Consider the following 18,407-nt stretch of genomic DNA (forward strand, 5'->3'; position numbering starts at 1 on the left):
GATTGATGGACTAATCATTTACAGTCACGGGGATTGTTGTGCATTGTGTTAATGCTCAGCCATTGTAAAAATGTTCATTGGTTATTTGCAAAAGCAATTTCAAAATTCTAAAGTCATGATGACATACTGCACTTCAAGTTGTCATCATGGCAGATGTAACATGATTGTTGGGTTTGTGGGTGTGCCTCGGACGACTTCCAGAGTGAAAACAAAGCAGTCATACACTACATGATGTGTGTGGCTCACAAACCATGTTCCGGAGTACTCAAAATATACATTTTCCCATTTAATGTAGGCTAATTTGTCCACCAACTATTTGATCGGGATCTTGTGAATTATCTGCTGCATGCTGAAGCTCTGATACTTCCTGGCTAGAAAAAAAACTCTTAGCTTTGTGCTCGGCCTATGTCCTTCTGATTCTCCCCCAATTCACGGTTCACGGATCCCTTAACTGCCTGGGTTGCCGGGGCACCACCTCCTATGGTGTGTCATGGGCGCCGCCCATCCCTCTTCAGAATGATTTATTTTTTTTGGGGTTGTGCTCCGGCACATGAAACAAATAAGACTGGTTTCAATTGTTACCAGTAGGATGTGAAGCCTCCTGATCTGACTCAGCTACAGCACCTTTATCATCTGGTCACTGTCTTCGGTGTTAAGCATCCTCCCGTTTTTCAGTGATGAGTTGGATTTCAATAGTGATACCAAATCCTGATTCACCCGGGAAAAACCACTTTGTTAAAAAGTATTGCCAATGGAGCACACAAATTAGCCTTTGTTAAGATTACTGAATTAGGAAAAATAAATTTGGTTTTGAAATTGAACAACAGTCCGTATTTGATTGATTAGCTTCTACTTCGTTCCTGATAGATTTTCAGATGGGTGGGCAAAAGCATTGTTTCTAAACAGTGTGTCATGGCACAATGTTCTCTGAGACTTTGCCCTTTGAGCCACAAGAAATTCAATTTACACATTGTCATCGATAAAAAAAAACATCTAGTGATCATTTGTTTGCAACGAGATTAGACATGGCACTCCAGGATAAACAAGAAAAACACATAATACAGACTAAAAAGACAAAATTACATAAAAGAATATAAGGATAATTAGGAAAAGCGATTAGTAGTGCTTCAAGACTGGATATAAGTGCCATTTTTGTCCGTAACAATCGTGCAATAAAAAGTAGTGTAATAACATTTAGCAACAACAAAATTCCCAAATAAGTAAATAAAGAAGATGTGAATACCCATTTTTCTAAATAATACCAATTTATTTTCAATCGAACTGGCATGATACACATTTATCACAGTCGTGGGTCCTTGTTTGGGGTGGTGATGACCCTGGGGAAGAAAGGATCTCTGAGACAGTTAGTCCTGGTTTTAGGGACCTGTAGCGCCCACCAGAGTGTAACAAGTCAAATAATTGGTGGCTGGAGTGTGAGGAGTCCTTTATATACAACACTGAAAATGAACATTTTAAAGAAATTATGAAAAAAAATAAAAATCCGTGGCAGACAATATACAAAATTATTTTGATATTATTTTTCTCTCTTACGTTTTTATTAAATGTTTTATCCTGGAGTACTAAGTTTAATTCACCACATTTGTAACAATGTCAAAGACAATTCAATTTAAAAAATATTAATACATTGTCGGTATTTCAGGAAAAAATATATTTACTGTATATACAAAAATTACATTTCATTTTTAAATGTAAATTTCTTTTCAAAAAGCTAGTTAAAATAATATAGTGATATCAATTTTATATAAAAAAAACGATTGCGCAAATTTGTGTCTTAATTCACTTAAAGGTTTAGAAAATGTGCCATTCAACAACAAAAAACAAACAAAAAGATAATACTAAAAATGTGAAAAACCTGATGAGCAATGGCAGTTAACATTAAATGTTATTTTCGTCATTTCAGTAAAAAATAATTCTTCAAATAATAATTCTTAAAATTCAGAATGATTGGCCTACTGGGCGGCAGGGCGGTTAGTTCGCAGCCGCATACAGTGTAGGTCCAGGGTTCGATTACAGCTACTGCAGCCTCGCCATGTGAGGTTTGCATGTTCTCCCCTTGCTTGCGTGGGTTTCCTCCGGGCACTCCGGTTTCCTCCCACATCCAAAAAACATGCCTGTCCGGTGAATTGGCAGTCCCGAAATGTCCCTAGGTGTGAATGGGCGAGTGAGTTGTCTGTCTCTGTGTGCCCTGCGACTGGCTGGCAACAGCTTCAGCATGTCCTCTGCCCACTGTCCGGCACCCCCGCGACCCTACTGAGGATAACTGCTGCATAAAATGGTTAAATGGATTTGCCCACTTAATATTATACTTCTGTACTACATTTTCCCTCATTTTTACAACTTGTCTTTTTTATATATCCTTAAAATATGCGAGACACTCAGATGACAAGTTCATATTTCCAACTAAGGCTATGTTATTGCATGTATTGACAATTTATACTTGAAAAAAAATATAGACTGGAGCAGAAACTTAACTATTTGAAAAAACTTTTTTTCATGGGTGATGTGCCTTGGGATTTTTTTCAATTAATGAAATGGATTGAGGTTGAAGTCCGCCCTGTATGACGATTCCTTAATAGTATAAATGTTGCAACAATATACAATTTATGTAGTGTCTCACACCGAGATGCAAGCAAATCAGCCTAGTAGAGGTTGGCAAAAAGATCCATATTGGACCATAAAAGAAACAAAAAACAAAAACAAAACACTCTTTATAAGCCTTATAAGGAAAGCAACACATACTGTAAATTGTCTCATGTTTGTCCTCCAACAGAATACATATAATTTTCCATTATCAAACAGTTTTGAAAAAGCACCGGGGAGCCACTAGGAAGCGCCATAGAGCCGTATGTGTCTTTAGAGCCCCAGGTTGCTTACCCCACGCTGAGGCTCCTCTATTTTAAAAACTACATAAGACAAAAGTGGTGCGAAAATGTAAAGAAAAGAAGCGTGAAATGCAGTTCAAACTGTCCTTTATTGCATCTCCAGGGGCTTACATGCATTGGGATGGGACATCATCATTAACAAATTAAAGAAAAATAAAATTCCTATAACTCATCCATGTCAATGTTGATTCTGAATCAACTCTCTTTTGTACAGCGTTAGCTTTCAAACACCAACTTAACTGACAGTATGTAACAGTATTTAATTCAAATCCATGGGAACACACTCACGCTCACACAAAAAAGTACTGATTTTAATAGAAATCTGCACTACACAAATTATTGATCAAATACATTACAATGGAACATCCTTGATGCCCAAAAAAATGCATTCAGCTAATTGAAGGGAGCTTTAAGAAATACTTGGATGTTGTTTGGTCTACTCCATTGTTTAAAAGCTTGGGGTCACTAGGAAAATGTTGTCTCTTCCCTGAAAAAGTCACACTTTTATTTATCAAATGAGTTGCCCATAATAGTCTTTTGTTGGCTGGTCTGAGATATGGCTTTTTTAGCCACTCAGCCTTGAAGGCCAGTATCTCAGACTGTAGATGTTGACACTAGTGTTTTTTTGGTACTGTTTAACCAAGCTACTAGTTGAGGACCTGTAGATACTCTAATGTACTCCCACTTCTCTTTATACTCTGGTTTCAGTCTGTTTGTGCTGTTCTCTGAAGTGAGCATTGCACACAGTTGTAGGACATCTTCAGGTTCTGGGCAATTTCTCACATGGATTAGTATTCATTTTCTTAGAACAAGAGTAGACTCACATGAAAAGTTCTCTTTTTCTGGACCTTCTCACTGTTCAATTACACCCACAAATGTGATGTTCCCGATACTTGACAGGCTCAATGTTATAGCTTCTCTAAACTCGTTTTGTTATTCCTTGTTCAACCTTGTTTTAACATAATTAGCTTTCTAATGTAATTTGCAAACACAATGTACTATAAGAACACTGGAAGCGTGTTTGCTATACACCTAGGCAGATATTGCAGTAAAACCTTACCTTTTCTAAAATAGTCATTTAATACGATAGCAGTGTATTGGGATTTATCGCTGATTAGTTTCATTTTATTTTCATTAAAAAAAAAAATCCCTTGACAATAAGAACATTTGTAAGCGACCCCAATCCTTTGAACGGCAGTGTCATTTTTCAAATATATAAGATTGAAATGTTTGGCTATACAGAATGCTAACCCCAAAAATGTAAAAGGTTATATTTAGCCCAGGTGTGTCCTCACTCCAATAGGAATTCATTAATATGATAGATCTTTTACTTCCAAACGAAAAGGCAATTTTCACCCAAACATATACTTGGATGTAATGATTCAGTTCTGACAATAGCAAATTTTCCATACTGGGGCAGGGCATGGTTAAAACAGCTGACACAACATAATAACATGGATAAAAAATAAAATGTAAAAAAAAAAATCAATCGATGTTTCATTGTCTGAAAAGCACTCACAATAGCTTTCATAATATACAGTATAATTATCATATTTTTTTCTCCAAATGATGACGGCTTAACACTTACATGACTCTCAACAATTTATTGTGTGATTCACATCAATATTTCTCTCCCTACAGTACAGAACCAAGACGCAGTAGTCGAATTCACCCCTGGTGTCCCTGTACATCAATTGGGACCATTCTGTAAACAGGACACAACATAATTCTCCCAGAAAAAAACGACATGGAATAATTTAAGCACGTTCATCCAATCAGAGACCAAAGAGGATCTCTTCCCTGTTTACAAGGAGGCCAATGGGAGCAGCTTAGAACAACAAAGTACAACGTTTCGCAAAACACAAAAAAGAAATCCAATCACATACGTCATCACTTTCACTCAAGAACATTCAGGATTTTTTTTGTACGATTTTGCTCAAGACAAAACATTTTTTTCAAACATCGACAGGATCACGCACTTGTAATTCTTTTCTCTTAAATATCCGGATACGGTTTATAATCTGCTATGGTTTACTTTTACTGTTTGTGCTACAACATCACACAAAAGAGGGCAATGGAGATTTGATGAAGGAGAGAAGCTCTTATCACGTCAAGAAGCAGACAGAAGAAAGGACGGCATCGAGGAATCTTCAGGTAAACGATGGCGACACCCGACTTTGGATCGGAAAATATCTAGGGCGGCAAAACAAAACAGACTGCCCTCGTTATTATATTCAAAACTTTTCAGCTCACTCGGATACCGTAAATTCTAGACTTCAAGACACTACCTTTTTGCGATACAGACGCTGCCCTACTTACGGACGTGATTTCGTTTGTAAGTTGCTTCAGTGCTATATTTTGTATGTTTAAGGTTTATATAAGTATGTTTAAGGGTGTATATGTAACCTATATTGTTTTATACTAAAAAAATAACATTTCATAAAATGATATGCTCTATAAAGATAAATAAAGTTGTGTTTAACTTACTTTCGGAAGATGCGCTTCAAGAAGTACTCCTGCGTGGTAAAAAGTGGCCAAAAAAAGGGTTGCGACCATTTTCTCAACCGCATCAAGCTCTCTTATTTCACTTTCATTTCAGAGGAAACGGCTCGCCTTGTCTTTGGAGCACATACATGGTAAAGTATAAATATAGTATAGAAATATATGTAATATAGTCCGTTATTTATCATTTTATCTTTTGTGGTTCCAAGTCAGCGAAAATAAGAATATTTTTTCAACTTTTATTCTGGTGTTTTGATTTTGCCGTCGCATTTCTGGGCACCCCTACTTTGAATACATCTTTTCCATCATTTACATTTTTAAATTTCCAAGAGATTCACAATGACCCGCCACTAGTAAGCCTTTTCTAAAACTTGTCCATTGGTTACCAAGGTGTTTTTTGGAGGGGCTGCTTGGGGCTACCTTTGATAATGACACTAAAAACATGAGGTCAACATACCCTAAAGTTTCTTGCATTGGTGTTATAAGAAGTCCTTCAGGTCAAGCTCTGCCAGGGGGTCCTTGGGCTTTTTGGGACTCTGGCTCGCAAGTCCAGGAGAAAGCTGTGGAAAACAATGAAACTACGTCTCTACAGAATAAATGATAATAATGGGTAAACCTATTTAAAAAAAACTTGAACCGTCACCATGCACCAGTAACCTTAAAGGGACAGTGTGTATTTTTTGAAGACTAGATGTCACTTAACAGTGTAGTACATCTAAAAATGAGTGTGGGGAAAAAACAAATGGAAGAATACACATTTTTTCTTCTTGTTTCTTTGCCTAGCCTTTTGCAAGGTTTTTGGTCGTTAGAGTACCTGTCAAGCAAGATGGCAAAAATTGTGTCAGCTCTCTATAGGCAAGACACATAGCAGCAAGATAGCAGGCAATTATGTCAGCTGCCTATAGCTGAGGCTCATGTTATGTAAAATAAATGCTAATTCCTCAACATATATGTTACGTCATGTATATTTACTTACTATTTAATTAAATAAATAAATAGTTTTACAACCATGAGGTGCTAAATAATACACACTGTGCCTTTAAATGAAGTGTTTTGTTTATTATTAACATTTTTACAGTATTCTTAGACTTGCATGTACTATAATGTAATTGTAACATTCAGTCCATTCCAGTTTAGTGTGCGTTCTTACCGGTGCTCCCGGTGCCGCAGCACCGCCGGCGAAAGGAGGTCTCATCATGGGCTGACCCATCATGGGCGGCATTATTGGGGCTCCTGGTCCTCCGGCAACAGCCTGAACATCATCCATATGCTTGGTAAAATGGTAATCCTCAATAAGCTTTTACTTTGTTTCCAATCAATTATATTACAGAACTCAAGACTTTGTTGTACTTTTGCTTCTTAATTCAAATATTACATATTCAAAAACAGTCACTTTTACTTGTTAGCAGCCTTACAATCATGATCCACACACCATCTTTCGCAAGAGGGCGTCAATGTACTGGAGAATTACCCACAGCTGACTCATACACCACCCAGTCTGAAATGACTGCACGACAGTTTCCTCTGTCGGATCGCTGCTCTCCATGCCGTTTCTACCTGCCTGTTTCCCGACCCTTTGACACCCGTGCTCTGCCCGTGAAAGACTATTCTTCCAGTCATGAGTATTGGACTGTTTTTTTTTTTTTGCCCATTCTATCGCGTCCTTCCTATGCGGAGTGCTTTTTGTTACTTCCCTCAATAAAGCTGTCAACTCTGCTCGTGTGACCTAATACATACTCCAGTGAATATTTCAGTGACGTCTTTGTGTATCTATGTTACTCACCATGCCAAAGCCAGGCTGTGCACTCATTGGGGGTACCATAGCTCCACTAGGTGGCACTGCTCCAGGTCCGCCAGGGGCTACACCAGCCTAATAGGAAACATTTTGGCAAAAGTGAAGTGAGCCTTTCACATGCATGTGTAGACGGGTAATCATCGGTGGAGAAACTACAGCCCGCAGCCTACATACAGCCTTCCAAGCTTTTTAAATGCGGCCGTCCCCACAAAAATGGTAGGAATACAATGGGAATATATGGTAAAGTACTTCTTATAGAGAAAACATGTTTGGGTGCCATTGTTGAGCCCAATGTCCCTTGCTTTTTTATTTATCATGTATTATTCTATTTATCCAGATATATCAAATGATGGGCATAAAAAATATATATAAAAATATAATAAATCTTGAGTTTTTTTAATGCGTTTTAACATTTGTACATAAAAAAGCTTACTCATCATTCATTCTGAGTGTTTCAAAACATTGTTTTATTAAATTAATCAATTCATAAAAGAATAGAAAATGAAATATAACATGTAACTGTAGACGTCTACATGAATATTTATTCATAAATGCATATGATAAAAATTGGATAGCTCCGCATTAGCTTTTTTTCACATGAGTATCGGATTTCAGACTTTCTGGATCTACTGATACAATCAATCCATCATTATAGCCCTCTGGGCTATAAGGTTAGGTTACCATAGGGACGCTCGATGTGGTCCAGCTTGTGGGGGCCACATGAGGGGTCCAGTTGGCTCCTCCAGTCAACTTCTTCTCACTTTGTGGATCCCTATAAGAAGATTATTAATACGGTCCACTGCAAATCGGATATACTTAACAAACATAAACAATAACTAATAATCGGAAATGTCGAAACATTCTGACATCCCCCTCATTTGAATGTTCTATAGATTTATACTTAGGTACAAATACATCCATCCATTCATTTTCTGCACTAATTATCCTCAGTCGGGTCATGGGGGGTGCTGGAGCCTATCCCGGCCATCTTCGGGCAGTGGGCAGAGGACACCCTGAACTGGTTGCCAGCCAGTCGCAGGGCATACAGAGACAGACAACTCACTCGCTCATTCATACCTAGTGACAATTTAGACCGGCCAATTAACCTGACGTGCATATTTTTGGAATGTGGGAGGAAACAGCCACGCAAGCACGGGGGGAACATGCAAACTCAGCAAAGGAAGGCTGATAGCTGTATTTGATCCCATGACTCCCAGACGTTATTTCAAAGACTGGTGTCACTAATGGAATACCTTTTAAATGAAGTAACAAGTTACGGTAACTAATGGCTGTTTTTGAGTAACGCACCCAACACTGTGATGAATAAAAATAAAACATTACCAGAGACAGTCAAGAAAACCAAAGCAATGAGCACACTTACTTTTTCTTCATTCCCAAGTCTAAAAAAAAGAAAAGTAGACACATAAGTTTTGATTTCTTTATGATTGATGGTTCCACCAAGCCATATATCACACCTCCAACCAGGTTGGCGAGTGAAGAGTCAAGATCCCCTGCGATGGTCTTGGTCGGGGGCGGTGTTGCAGGCGGAGCGGCTGCCATGTTTTCCACTGCGGCGTGAATTCCCATGCTCCCTGTCGCACTTCCCGCCGTGCTTCCTCCGGTGCTCTGCGGTGTTACGGCCGGCATCATCAAGTCACCTAATCCGTCAAAAACTTCAGAAGAAAGGCAAAACATTAAACAGGCACCACATATTACAAGGATGTTACTCTCCTGTCTCTTTATGATTCAGCCAGTGGGCGGGTGTGAAAGCAGACAGTGATGGAAAAGGAAAACTATACTGGACTGTCTCAGAAAATTAGAATATTGTGATAAAGTTCTTTATTTTCTGTAATGCAATTAAAAAAACAAAAATGTCATACATTCTGGATTCATTACACATCAACTGAACTATTTCAAGCCTTTTATTATTTTAATATTGCTGAATTTGGCTTACAGCTTAAGAAAACTCAAAAATCCTATCTCAAAATATTAGAATATCATGAAAAAGTATACAAGTAGGCTATTCAACTAATCACCTGAATCATCTAATTAACTCGAAACACCTTGCGAGGGTTTCCTGAGCCTTAAAAACACTCAGCTTGGTTCAGTAAACTAAATCACAAGTATGGGGAAGACTGCTGATCAGACTGCTGTCCAGAGGACCATCATTGATACCCTCCATCAGGAGGGTAAGACACAAAAAGAAATTTCTCAAAGAGCAGGCTGTTCACAGAGTGCAGTTTCAAAGCATATCCACAAAAAGTCTGTTGGAAGGGAAAAATGTGGCCGGAAACGCTGCACAACCAAGAGAGATGACCGCAGCCTTAACAAAATTGTGAAGAAGAGCCGCTTCCAGAATTTGGGGGAGCTTCAAAGACAGTGGGCTGAAGCTGGAGTCCAGGTATCAAAAGCCACAGTTCACAGACGTGTCCGGGAAATGGGCTACAATAGCCGTATTCCCATGGTCAAGCCACTTCTGAACTCAAGACAACGGAAGAAGCGTCTGACTTGGGCTACGGAGAAGAAGCACTGGACAGTTGCAGAGTGGTCCAAAGTCCTCTTTTCAGACGAAAGCAAGTTTTGCATTTCATTTGGAAGTCAAGGCTCCAGAGTCTGGAGAAAGGCTGGAGAGGAGCAAAATCCAAGTTGCTTGAAATCCAGTGTGAAGTTCCCACAGTCAGCAATGGTTTGGGGAGCCATGTCAGCTGCTGGTGTTGGTCCACTGTGTTTCATCAAGTCCAGAGTAAATGCAACTGTGTACCAAGAGATATTAGAGCACTACATGCTTCCATCTGCTGAAAAGCTCTATGGAGATGAGGATTTCATTTTCCAGCATGATCTGGCACCTGCCCACAGTGCCAAAACCACCAGTAACTGGTGCACTGACCATGGCATCACTGTCCTTGATTGGCCTGCTAATTCCCCTGACCTGAACCCCATCGAGAATTTGTGGGGTATAGTTAAGAAGAAGATGAAAGACACCAGACCTACAAATGCAAATGAGCTGAAGGCCGCTATCGAAGCATCCTGGGCATCAATAACACCTCAGCAATGCCACAGGCTGATTGCCTCCATGCCACGCCGGATTGATGCAGTAATCCGTGCAAAAGGATTCCCAACCAAGTACTGAGTGCATCGATGGACATTTTCAAATGTTTGATTTAGTTTTGCTGTTATAAAATTATTTTTTTACTTGGTCTGAGGAAGTATTCTAATATTTTGAGATAGGATTTTTGAGTTTTTTTCACCTGTAAGCCAAAATCAGCAATATTCAAATAATAAAAGGCTTGAAATAGTTTAGTTGATGTGTAATGAATCCAGAATGTATGACATTTTTGTTTTTTTAATTGCATTACAGAAAATAAAGAACTTTATCACAATATTCTAATTTTCTGAGACAGTCCAGTATAGCAAAATGTATCAAATATGCAGGATCGAAAATAGTTGAACATGTAGAAGGTACAGCGACAAATACAGATTGGGGACTATAACCGTCACTGTTATGGGAAGATAATTGAAAGTTCTAGTTAAATGACCCTGACATTTATTCCTAAATTTTTAAACATGCAAAGTGTGAGTAAATAGTACATGCTTTTTTGCATAAAATCTACATATATATATTTCATCAGGATATTCCGATTATTTTCTGAGAAGATTCAGCAGTCAGTCCTGTTTTTGTCATCCTGAGCTGAGACGTAATCAGAGAAAAAAACAGCACCCAAGCGAGCAAGTAGCCATATTGTTTTTCGTGTCGGTCGAAGGTTACGAGTTTCTTAAGTGAAGTTTTGGTAGTTTTTGTCGAAAATGCCTTGGCATTGTGTCGAAGGTGCATGCAGTAATGGCACAACAAAGGGCCAAAAGGGGGTTACTGGCAAAAAAGACACACAGAAAGCCGTCAACAGGGATAACCGGGACGATCAACGATAGGTGGGTACTCAGAAAAATGCGAGAGTGGCCAACCAAAAACATGCATACTTTAAGTACAACTCTGAGTCCTGCCATGTGCAAAAGTTTGCCGACGACACTGCGATCGTGGGATGTATCAGAAACGGGCAGGAGGAGGAGTACAGGAAATTGATTCAGGACTTTGTCCGATGGAGTGACGCAAACCACCTGCACCTAAACACCACCAAGACCAGAGAGATGGTGGTGGACTTCAGGAGAACCAGAACTCACCCGGTTCCTGTAACCATCAAGGGAGAATGTGTAGAATTTGTCCAGACCTACAAATACCTGGGTGTGCAGCTGGACAACAAACTGGACTGGACTGCCAACACAGAAGCTCTATGTAGGAAAGGGCAAAGCCGACTTTACTTCCTCAGAAGGCTGGCCTCCTTCAACATCTGCAAAAAGCTCCTGAAAATATTCTATGAGACAGTAGTGGCAAGCGCCCTCTTCTATGCGGCAGCGTGTTGGGGAGGCAGCGTCAAGAAGAAGGATGCCTCTCGTCTCAATAAACTGGCTAGGAAAGCGAGCTCTGTTGTGGGCAAAGAGCTGGACAGCCTAACAACAGTAGCTGAGAGACGAGCACTGAAAAAGCTGATGTCAATCATGGACAATCCATCGCAACCACTACACAGCATTATCTCCAGACAGAAGAGCAGTTTCAGCGACAGACTGCTGTCACTGTCTTGTACTACGGACAGACTGAAGAGATCTTTTCTTCCTCATGCCATGAGGCTCTTTAACTCCACCCGGCAGAGTAAAGGCCCACATTAAACCACACCACCTACATTGGATATTACCGAATCTTACTGCAATATGTATTCTGTGTAGCACTATTTAGTTACTCTATATAACACGCTACAGTGGGCATTTGCACGTCACACTGGGTATTTGTATATTGTATTCTTTTGGCTTTATTATTGTACTGTTCTCAGCTCAGGGATGCTGCTGGAAATGTGAATTTCCCTTCGGGGATGAATAAAGTATCTATCTATCTATCTATCTATCTATGCAGTGAGCAGCTAGCTAACTGGGAACCAACAATGAAAAGTACCAAAGGTTATGGCGACAAACTCATAGCTGACCATATATAAACAAACCAAGGAACACGGCAAAACTGGCGCTACACCAGGCTAGCCGATAAAAAAAATAAAAACACACGGTGAGCAGCTAGGCTGATCAGAAACCAACAAGGTAAAGTGGCAACAGCTTCATGGATAAACGCAAAGCTGGGCGGGAATAAACCAAGGGACACGGCAAAACCGGCCCTAATGGCAAGCAAGCCAGCCAAACAATACACGGTGGGCAGCCAACGAGCCCCACCGGGGAGTAAACGAAACAGGAAAGCCCTCGGCAGCCCCGACGCTAACGGGGAACTTGCTCGGGGAAAAAAATATACCAATAGTGACATACACACAGCACTAACCTTTTTAACATGATTTTTTTTCCTAGTAAAATACGGAAAATAATACAATAATTTCAAAAATTCTCTAACATGGCAACTGTGAGAAAATCTGGCTAATCCTATTTATTTCTTCCTATTATACTAAAACATTTTAGGGATATTTTTGATTAAAAAGGTAAAAAGATAGCTGAGATAGGACGTACTTTTTTTTTTCTTACTTCAAATAGTGATTATTTCATTTAATATACTTTTTAATTGGACATTTTCAAGAGAACACTTTTTTTTAAAGTTGAATGCAATTTAATGCAACTTTTAGTATGTAAAACATGGAATAAATACTTTGTATTTACTGACTTCTTTAAAAAATATATATTTATAAATCTCATACATTAAATAAAATCTGTGGAAGAGTAAAGCTTCAATAACGGAACAGTCAAGTAATGCGCCAATTTGGCTAGCCTGCACAAGCGATTAACCATTAGCCATTAAATATATTTTGGGGTTAGGATGTTAAGAGTATTTGGAGTTGTTTATTACAATGTTATGATGTAATATTATTATATCAACAAGACATGACTGCAGGAAATGGTTCCACAACCCCAAAAGGCATGTTTTGTCTCATGCAGGAGACGCTCAAAGATCATGATTACTGATTCAAACATGCAAATTATCCTTAAAGGGGAGTCAGACTTCCAAATTTGGACATGCTATAATGCACTGTGGGCTTCAACTCACCAATGACATTTTAGAAGGAGCAAGCAAGAAGAAGCCAGCAGAGAAGAAGGGCGAAGATAAAGCGAGTGAAGCAAAAGTCAGCATGTGTGAAGCATAATGAAGAGCAGCTCGTGTGTGAATGTGTCAGAGTAAAAGAAAGTAAGTGAGAGATTGCATCAATCATTGAGACAAAGGGCAAAGTAGTGGTGCAAGCATGTCACACACGTTCTCAGCATCAATTCAAACAGACTATTAGTTTGATGCCCAATCGGCTGTTTCAGTGTGTTTTATATGAAATACCAATCATGCCATTTGTAGAAATACATGTATGAATAAATAAACGCATACAAATATAAGCAATTTAAATAAATGGAAACATATGTCACGTAATACCTAAATATATGACATTAACGCAATTAATTTGTATAATTATGCATTTTGGCATTTATTTTGGGGAAATTTATTTTGTCATGTATTTTGTCATTTATATTGTCTTATTTGTCATATACCTGTATATTGTACTTAGTCTTGTATTTTGCCATGTATTTTGCAGTGTATTCTGTAGTGTATTTTGTATTTTACTTTGTCCTTGTCGTTTATTTTGTCATTTTTAGTCGTGTATTTTTTGTCTTCTATTTTGTCATTAATTTTATCAATTTGTTGTGATGTATTTTGCTGTGTATTTTGTCATTTAATTTGTCTTTTTTGCTGTGTATTTTGTCATTCATATTTGTCAATTTTTTACATGTATTTGTTGTCTATTTAGTCATTTATATAGTCTTTTTTTGTCCATTTTGTCATTTTTTGTCTTCTTTGTCAGGTATTTTGTCATGTATTTTGTAGTGTATTCTGTGGTGTATTTTTTCATTTTTGTGTGTATTTTGTCATTAATTATGTCTTTTTTGTCTTGTATTTTGTTATATATTTTGTCTTTTTTCATTTATTTTGTTGTCCATTTTGTCATTTTTTTGTCTTTTTTGTCATGTACTATGTCATGTATTTGGTCATTAATTTTGTAATTTATTTTGTAGTGTATTTTGTCATTGATTTAGTCTTTTTTGCCGTATATTTTGTCATTTTCGGTAATGTATTTTATCGTGTATTCTGTCAATAATTTTGTCTTTTTTGTCTTGTATGTTGTCATTTATTTGTTGTGTATTCTTTTATTTATTTTGTCCGTGTTTGTCATGTATTCTGTCATGTCATGTATTTGTTCAATAATTTTGTCTTTATTGTTAGTCATGTATTTTGTGGTGTATTTTGTCATCAGTTGCTTCAGTTGATTGGTGCACTCATCGATCAAGTTAATTTGTGCACAGGTCGATAAACAAATAGGTGTAAAGCTGTGCCAGTTAGACCCGCCCAGTTATTGGAATACAATTTTTTGTGACAAATTAAACAATGTGATATACAGTCCAACAATACACGCGACGAAATACAATACTAAATAAATACCGAAATAAATAAATGACGAACGCATACATGAATGCATACATTTCATTTATGGCATACGTTTTTGTATTACGTGATGTATGCATGTGTTTATTTATTTATAGGTATTAATTGTTTATACATTTTTTTCAACATAGGGCAGGATCAGTCTTCCATAGCTGTACACTTCTACACAAAGTGTCAAGTATTTACCATTTCTATCATAACACTCACTTGAGGCATCAAATCCAGCAGAGGGCGTGGATTTTGCTGGTTCTGCTGCAATAGGGTTTACAGGTAGAGCCGGAACAGGCGGTGTCGGAGAGGGAAGTGAACCTATAGCCTCAAATCCTGACTCAAGAAGATCATTCTGAAGTGGAGCTGGAGCCAAGGCCGGGGCCAGGGCCACGCTAGGAGACATGAGGTCTGAGGAACAGAAAAAAGCACTATGAATGACACTTGCAATACATTTAATGCATGCAGGTTCTAACTTGTCATTTAGTTTGTAGATGAAGAGAGCCTTTTTCGTCACGTTCCAAGCAACCCTGTCACACCGCCCTTGTCTACTCAGAGTACCAAACCCCTGCATGGATTCCCAGACTATGAATACTGCCTGAAAAACGTTTAGACCGTCGACTTTATTGCTTGAAATAACTGGATCTCCAACCATATCGCCCGTCCCCTTGTTAACTCTTGTTTGCATCTGGTACTCTAGTTAATGTTGCCCCGCTGGCTGCCATTCTGTTAAACACTGCCTAATAAGAGACACAAGTTTGATTGGAGGGATCTCTGCTTCTGCATTTTGCTTTCGCATATTCTTAGAGAGCCATTGACAGCAGATTATAATGCAGTTTTATGCTGCTACCCAGTGGACAATGTTAAACACTGTAGACGATTATGTTTCAGTAGCTGTGTTTTATCCATAAACTTAATATTTTATTTCCACTCACACATCATTTTGCTCATTTTAAAGGTGGGGTGGGTCGTTTGAGGTGGCCTTAAAAAGTTTAGAGTATATTGTTTTGAATAGTATGTGTTAATATAAAAATACTGTTCACCTGAGCATGGAAGTATTAAAATTAATTTACTTAAACTCATGTAATACTTTTTTCTCTCAATTTTCTAACTGAACATTTTAGATTGTAAAATTCATATTAGATTGTTATTAAAAAAACATGTTGCATTCATTCCTTACTAAAACATAGAATTTCTGTTAATGTTTTAACGGGGAAAAAAACAAACACATAATAACATACTGCATGAATAGCCTAACTTAAAACCTCAGTCAATGAATGATTTAAAATCATGTTAAGACAATTTTTAAATGCAATCCTAAAATGATCTAAGTATGCGCTTTGTTTTTTTATGGTAATTTTAATTAGTTTTCTACATTTTATTGTTATATAGAATATCTATCTATCTATCTGTCTTTCTATCTACCCTAGAAATATTCCTCGAGAGGGGTGACCGACAGCAAGACAAACACATACAAAAACAAAGAAAATTAAAAAAAGGAAAAAGTATGCCAGCAAGGCATATAGAATATGCCAAGGTATAGTTGAGCATAGAAGACTATTCCAATATTCTAATAAATTAAAATTCTAATATTCTAAGATTTAATAGAATTGAAATGCACAAATAATAATGTTAGTTTTTTTTCTCTCAAATTTTGACAATTTCAGAACTGACTTACCCCCTTCCCTCCGAATCGTGCAAATTCTAAAGTAGTATAGTTAAACCAAAAATGTTGTTACCTCCTAACAGGTCAGTGCTTGGTCCGCCAGGAGCAGAGCTCTCAGAGTCCTTCACAGAGCCACTGAAGGTGTCTGACGACAAAATAAAGTGAAAACAGAGGTGAGCTGTCAACTTTGATACAAAATAGACGCAAAAGTATTTGAGGTCTTTTTTTTTGTTTAAATAGATTTTACTTTTCATATATATATACATATATATATATGTATATATATATGGCTCACAACCAGTGCAGAGTATCTCTGCATGCTGCAGTCTCATTTTTTTCTACCACCAAACTTATACCCACACAGTGTTATTTATTTCAATAATCAAAATTTGGACGTTAATAAATCGATTCAGAATGCATCCCGAAATGGTAAATTTTCTGCACCCCTAGTTACTGCTTTTCTTAAAAGACTGCTGAATTTTTAAATTTTTATTTGTGCATGATGTGACAAAAAAATTAGACAAACCTGTTTTCTTTCGTAAATTGGGTGAAACTTTTTTCACAAATTTAAAACCCTTATTGCAGTTTACAAGCAAATTTTCATTGGAGGAGACCTAATTTTGTCTTCATTTAACTAAAGGGAACAAACAAAAAAACAATATAACTAAAATCTGTGTTTAGCATCTGTATAATATAGCCAGAGTCCACTCATTTCACTGTCAGGGAAACACTTTATATCCTCTCGTTAAGATTATTGTAATGGCCAGCTTTTTGGTCTTCCCAGGAAGAATATTGCCAGCTTGCAGCTACTCCAAAATTCAGTAGCAAGTGTGGTAACAGGGCCAGGGGGTGGGATCACATGCCACCAGTTTAAAAAAGCTGCATTGACTCCCCGTGTGTATCAGGATCAGTTTTAAGGTGCTCTGTACTGGTAGGGTGCGGTTTAGTGGCTGAAAATCTTCCCTGGCATCTGCTGCCATCCTTATTAGTGTTGATGAGCCTCCTCCTTCCCTCACATGGTTAGTTGTGCTTCGCTATATTGGTATTTATTTTACTATTTTAAATTTAGTAGTACTTTGTTTTTGATTAATTGTTTAGATTGTGTGTGTCTGTCTATTAAGTGTTTCAAGTTATTTGTTATGGGGAAAGGAGAGGTTTTTTTTCTTACTGTACACCGAATGTATGTATACAGCACTTTGAGTGTCAACTCATTGCCTGGATAGTATTTTTCTGATACATTTTGGTTTGAAATAGACAATATGTCCACATTGATAATTTGAAACATCTTTGTCAATACCAGGGGTCAGCAACCTTTTCGGTGCGGAGTGCCACTTTCAAATTTCCTTGTAAATCAGTATGCCACCCCAAGATTAATGACTCGCACAACCTTTTTTTTAATGTCCAACAAAGCAGTCATTTTACACCAATCCAAATATACAACCTGGATAGACATTTTAATCGTATAACTCAGTGTTTTTCAAGCCTTTTCGAACCAAGGTACACTTTTATTTATACAAAAGTTCCGTGGCACACAGTCCGTCGAAAATGTTTGAAAATTAAGTTATGTCAAATATTTTACTGTACTACCTCAGAAGCAGATAATTACGATATAAAAAGAAGAAAATAATACCTAAAATAAAAAAGAATGATGTGCTTTATGTTTTTATTTTTTACAGTGCAATTTTGAACCGCTTTGTTAAACAAATTAAGTTATTAAATGTACTGTGCTACCTCAAGAGCAGGTAATTAGTACATAAAAAGTATATAAAAATCTACTGCCACCTACTGATATGGATGACTTTTACAGTTCCTCGTCTGAAGAGTGCATAAATACTGAATAATGGCCTGATTTTTTGGAAAGATAAAATTCCAGCGCCACACTAGACAAGATCTCACGGCACACTAGTGTGCTCCGGCACACTGGTTGAAAAACACTGATATAACTGACCTATTTATCTTCCACTATTCCTGTTCATCAATTAACTAAAATATGAATGTGAACAGCATGTGGAAAGGCCTGTAGCCATTCTG

The 18,407-nt window shown here is 37.7% G+C and overlaps 1 protein-coding gene across 11 annotated transcripts in view; it reads right to left on the bottom strand.

Moving 5' to 3' along the window:
- Window positions 1-2,973: 2,973 nt before the first annotated feature.
- Window positions 2,974-18,407, bottom strand: part of snap91a (synaptosome associated protein 91a) — a 63,110-nt gene continuing 47,676 nt past the window's right edge. For 10 of the 11 annotated variants that reach the window (XM_088326469.1, XM_088326463.1, XM_088326472.1 and 7 more), the window contains 9 exons: window positions 16,450-16,521; window positions 14,930-15,121; window positions 8,676-8,873; window positions 8,582-8,600; window positions 7,882-7,972; window positions 7,189-7,275; window positions 6,556-6,657; window positions 5,863-5,965; window positions 2,974-5,096 (listed from right to left, as the gene is read on the bottom strand). In XM_088326469.1, coding sequence (XP_088182595.1) covers window positions 5,885-5,965; window positions 6,556-6,657; window positions 7,189-7,275; window positions 7,882-7,972; window positions 8,582-8,600; window positions 8,676-8,873; window positions 14,930-15,121; window positions 16,450-16,521 — 842 coding nt within the window. In that variant the 3' untranslated portion in view covers window positions 2,974-5,096; window positions 5,863-5,884. The remainder of the gene's footprint in view (window positions 5,097-5,862; window positions 5,966-6,555; window positions 6,658-7,188; window positions 7,276-7,881; window positions 7,973-8,581; window positions 8,601-8,675; window positions 8,874-14,929; window positions 15,122-16,449; window positions 16,522-18,407) is intronic. The other variant, XM_088326462.1, reaches the window with a different exon arrangement.

Source organism: Urocampus carinirostris, chromosome 2 (assembly GCF_059441175.1).
Source record: "Urocampus carinirostris isolate Australia breed hairy pipefish chromosome 2, RoL_Ucar_1.0, whole genome shotgun sequence".
Lineage (NCBI taxonomy): Eukaryota > Metazoa > Chordata > Actinopteri > Syngnathiformes > Syngnathidae > Urocampus > Urocampus carinirostris.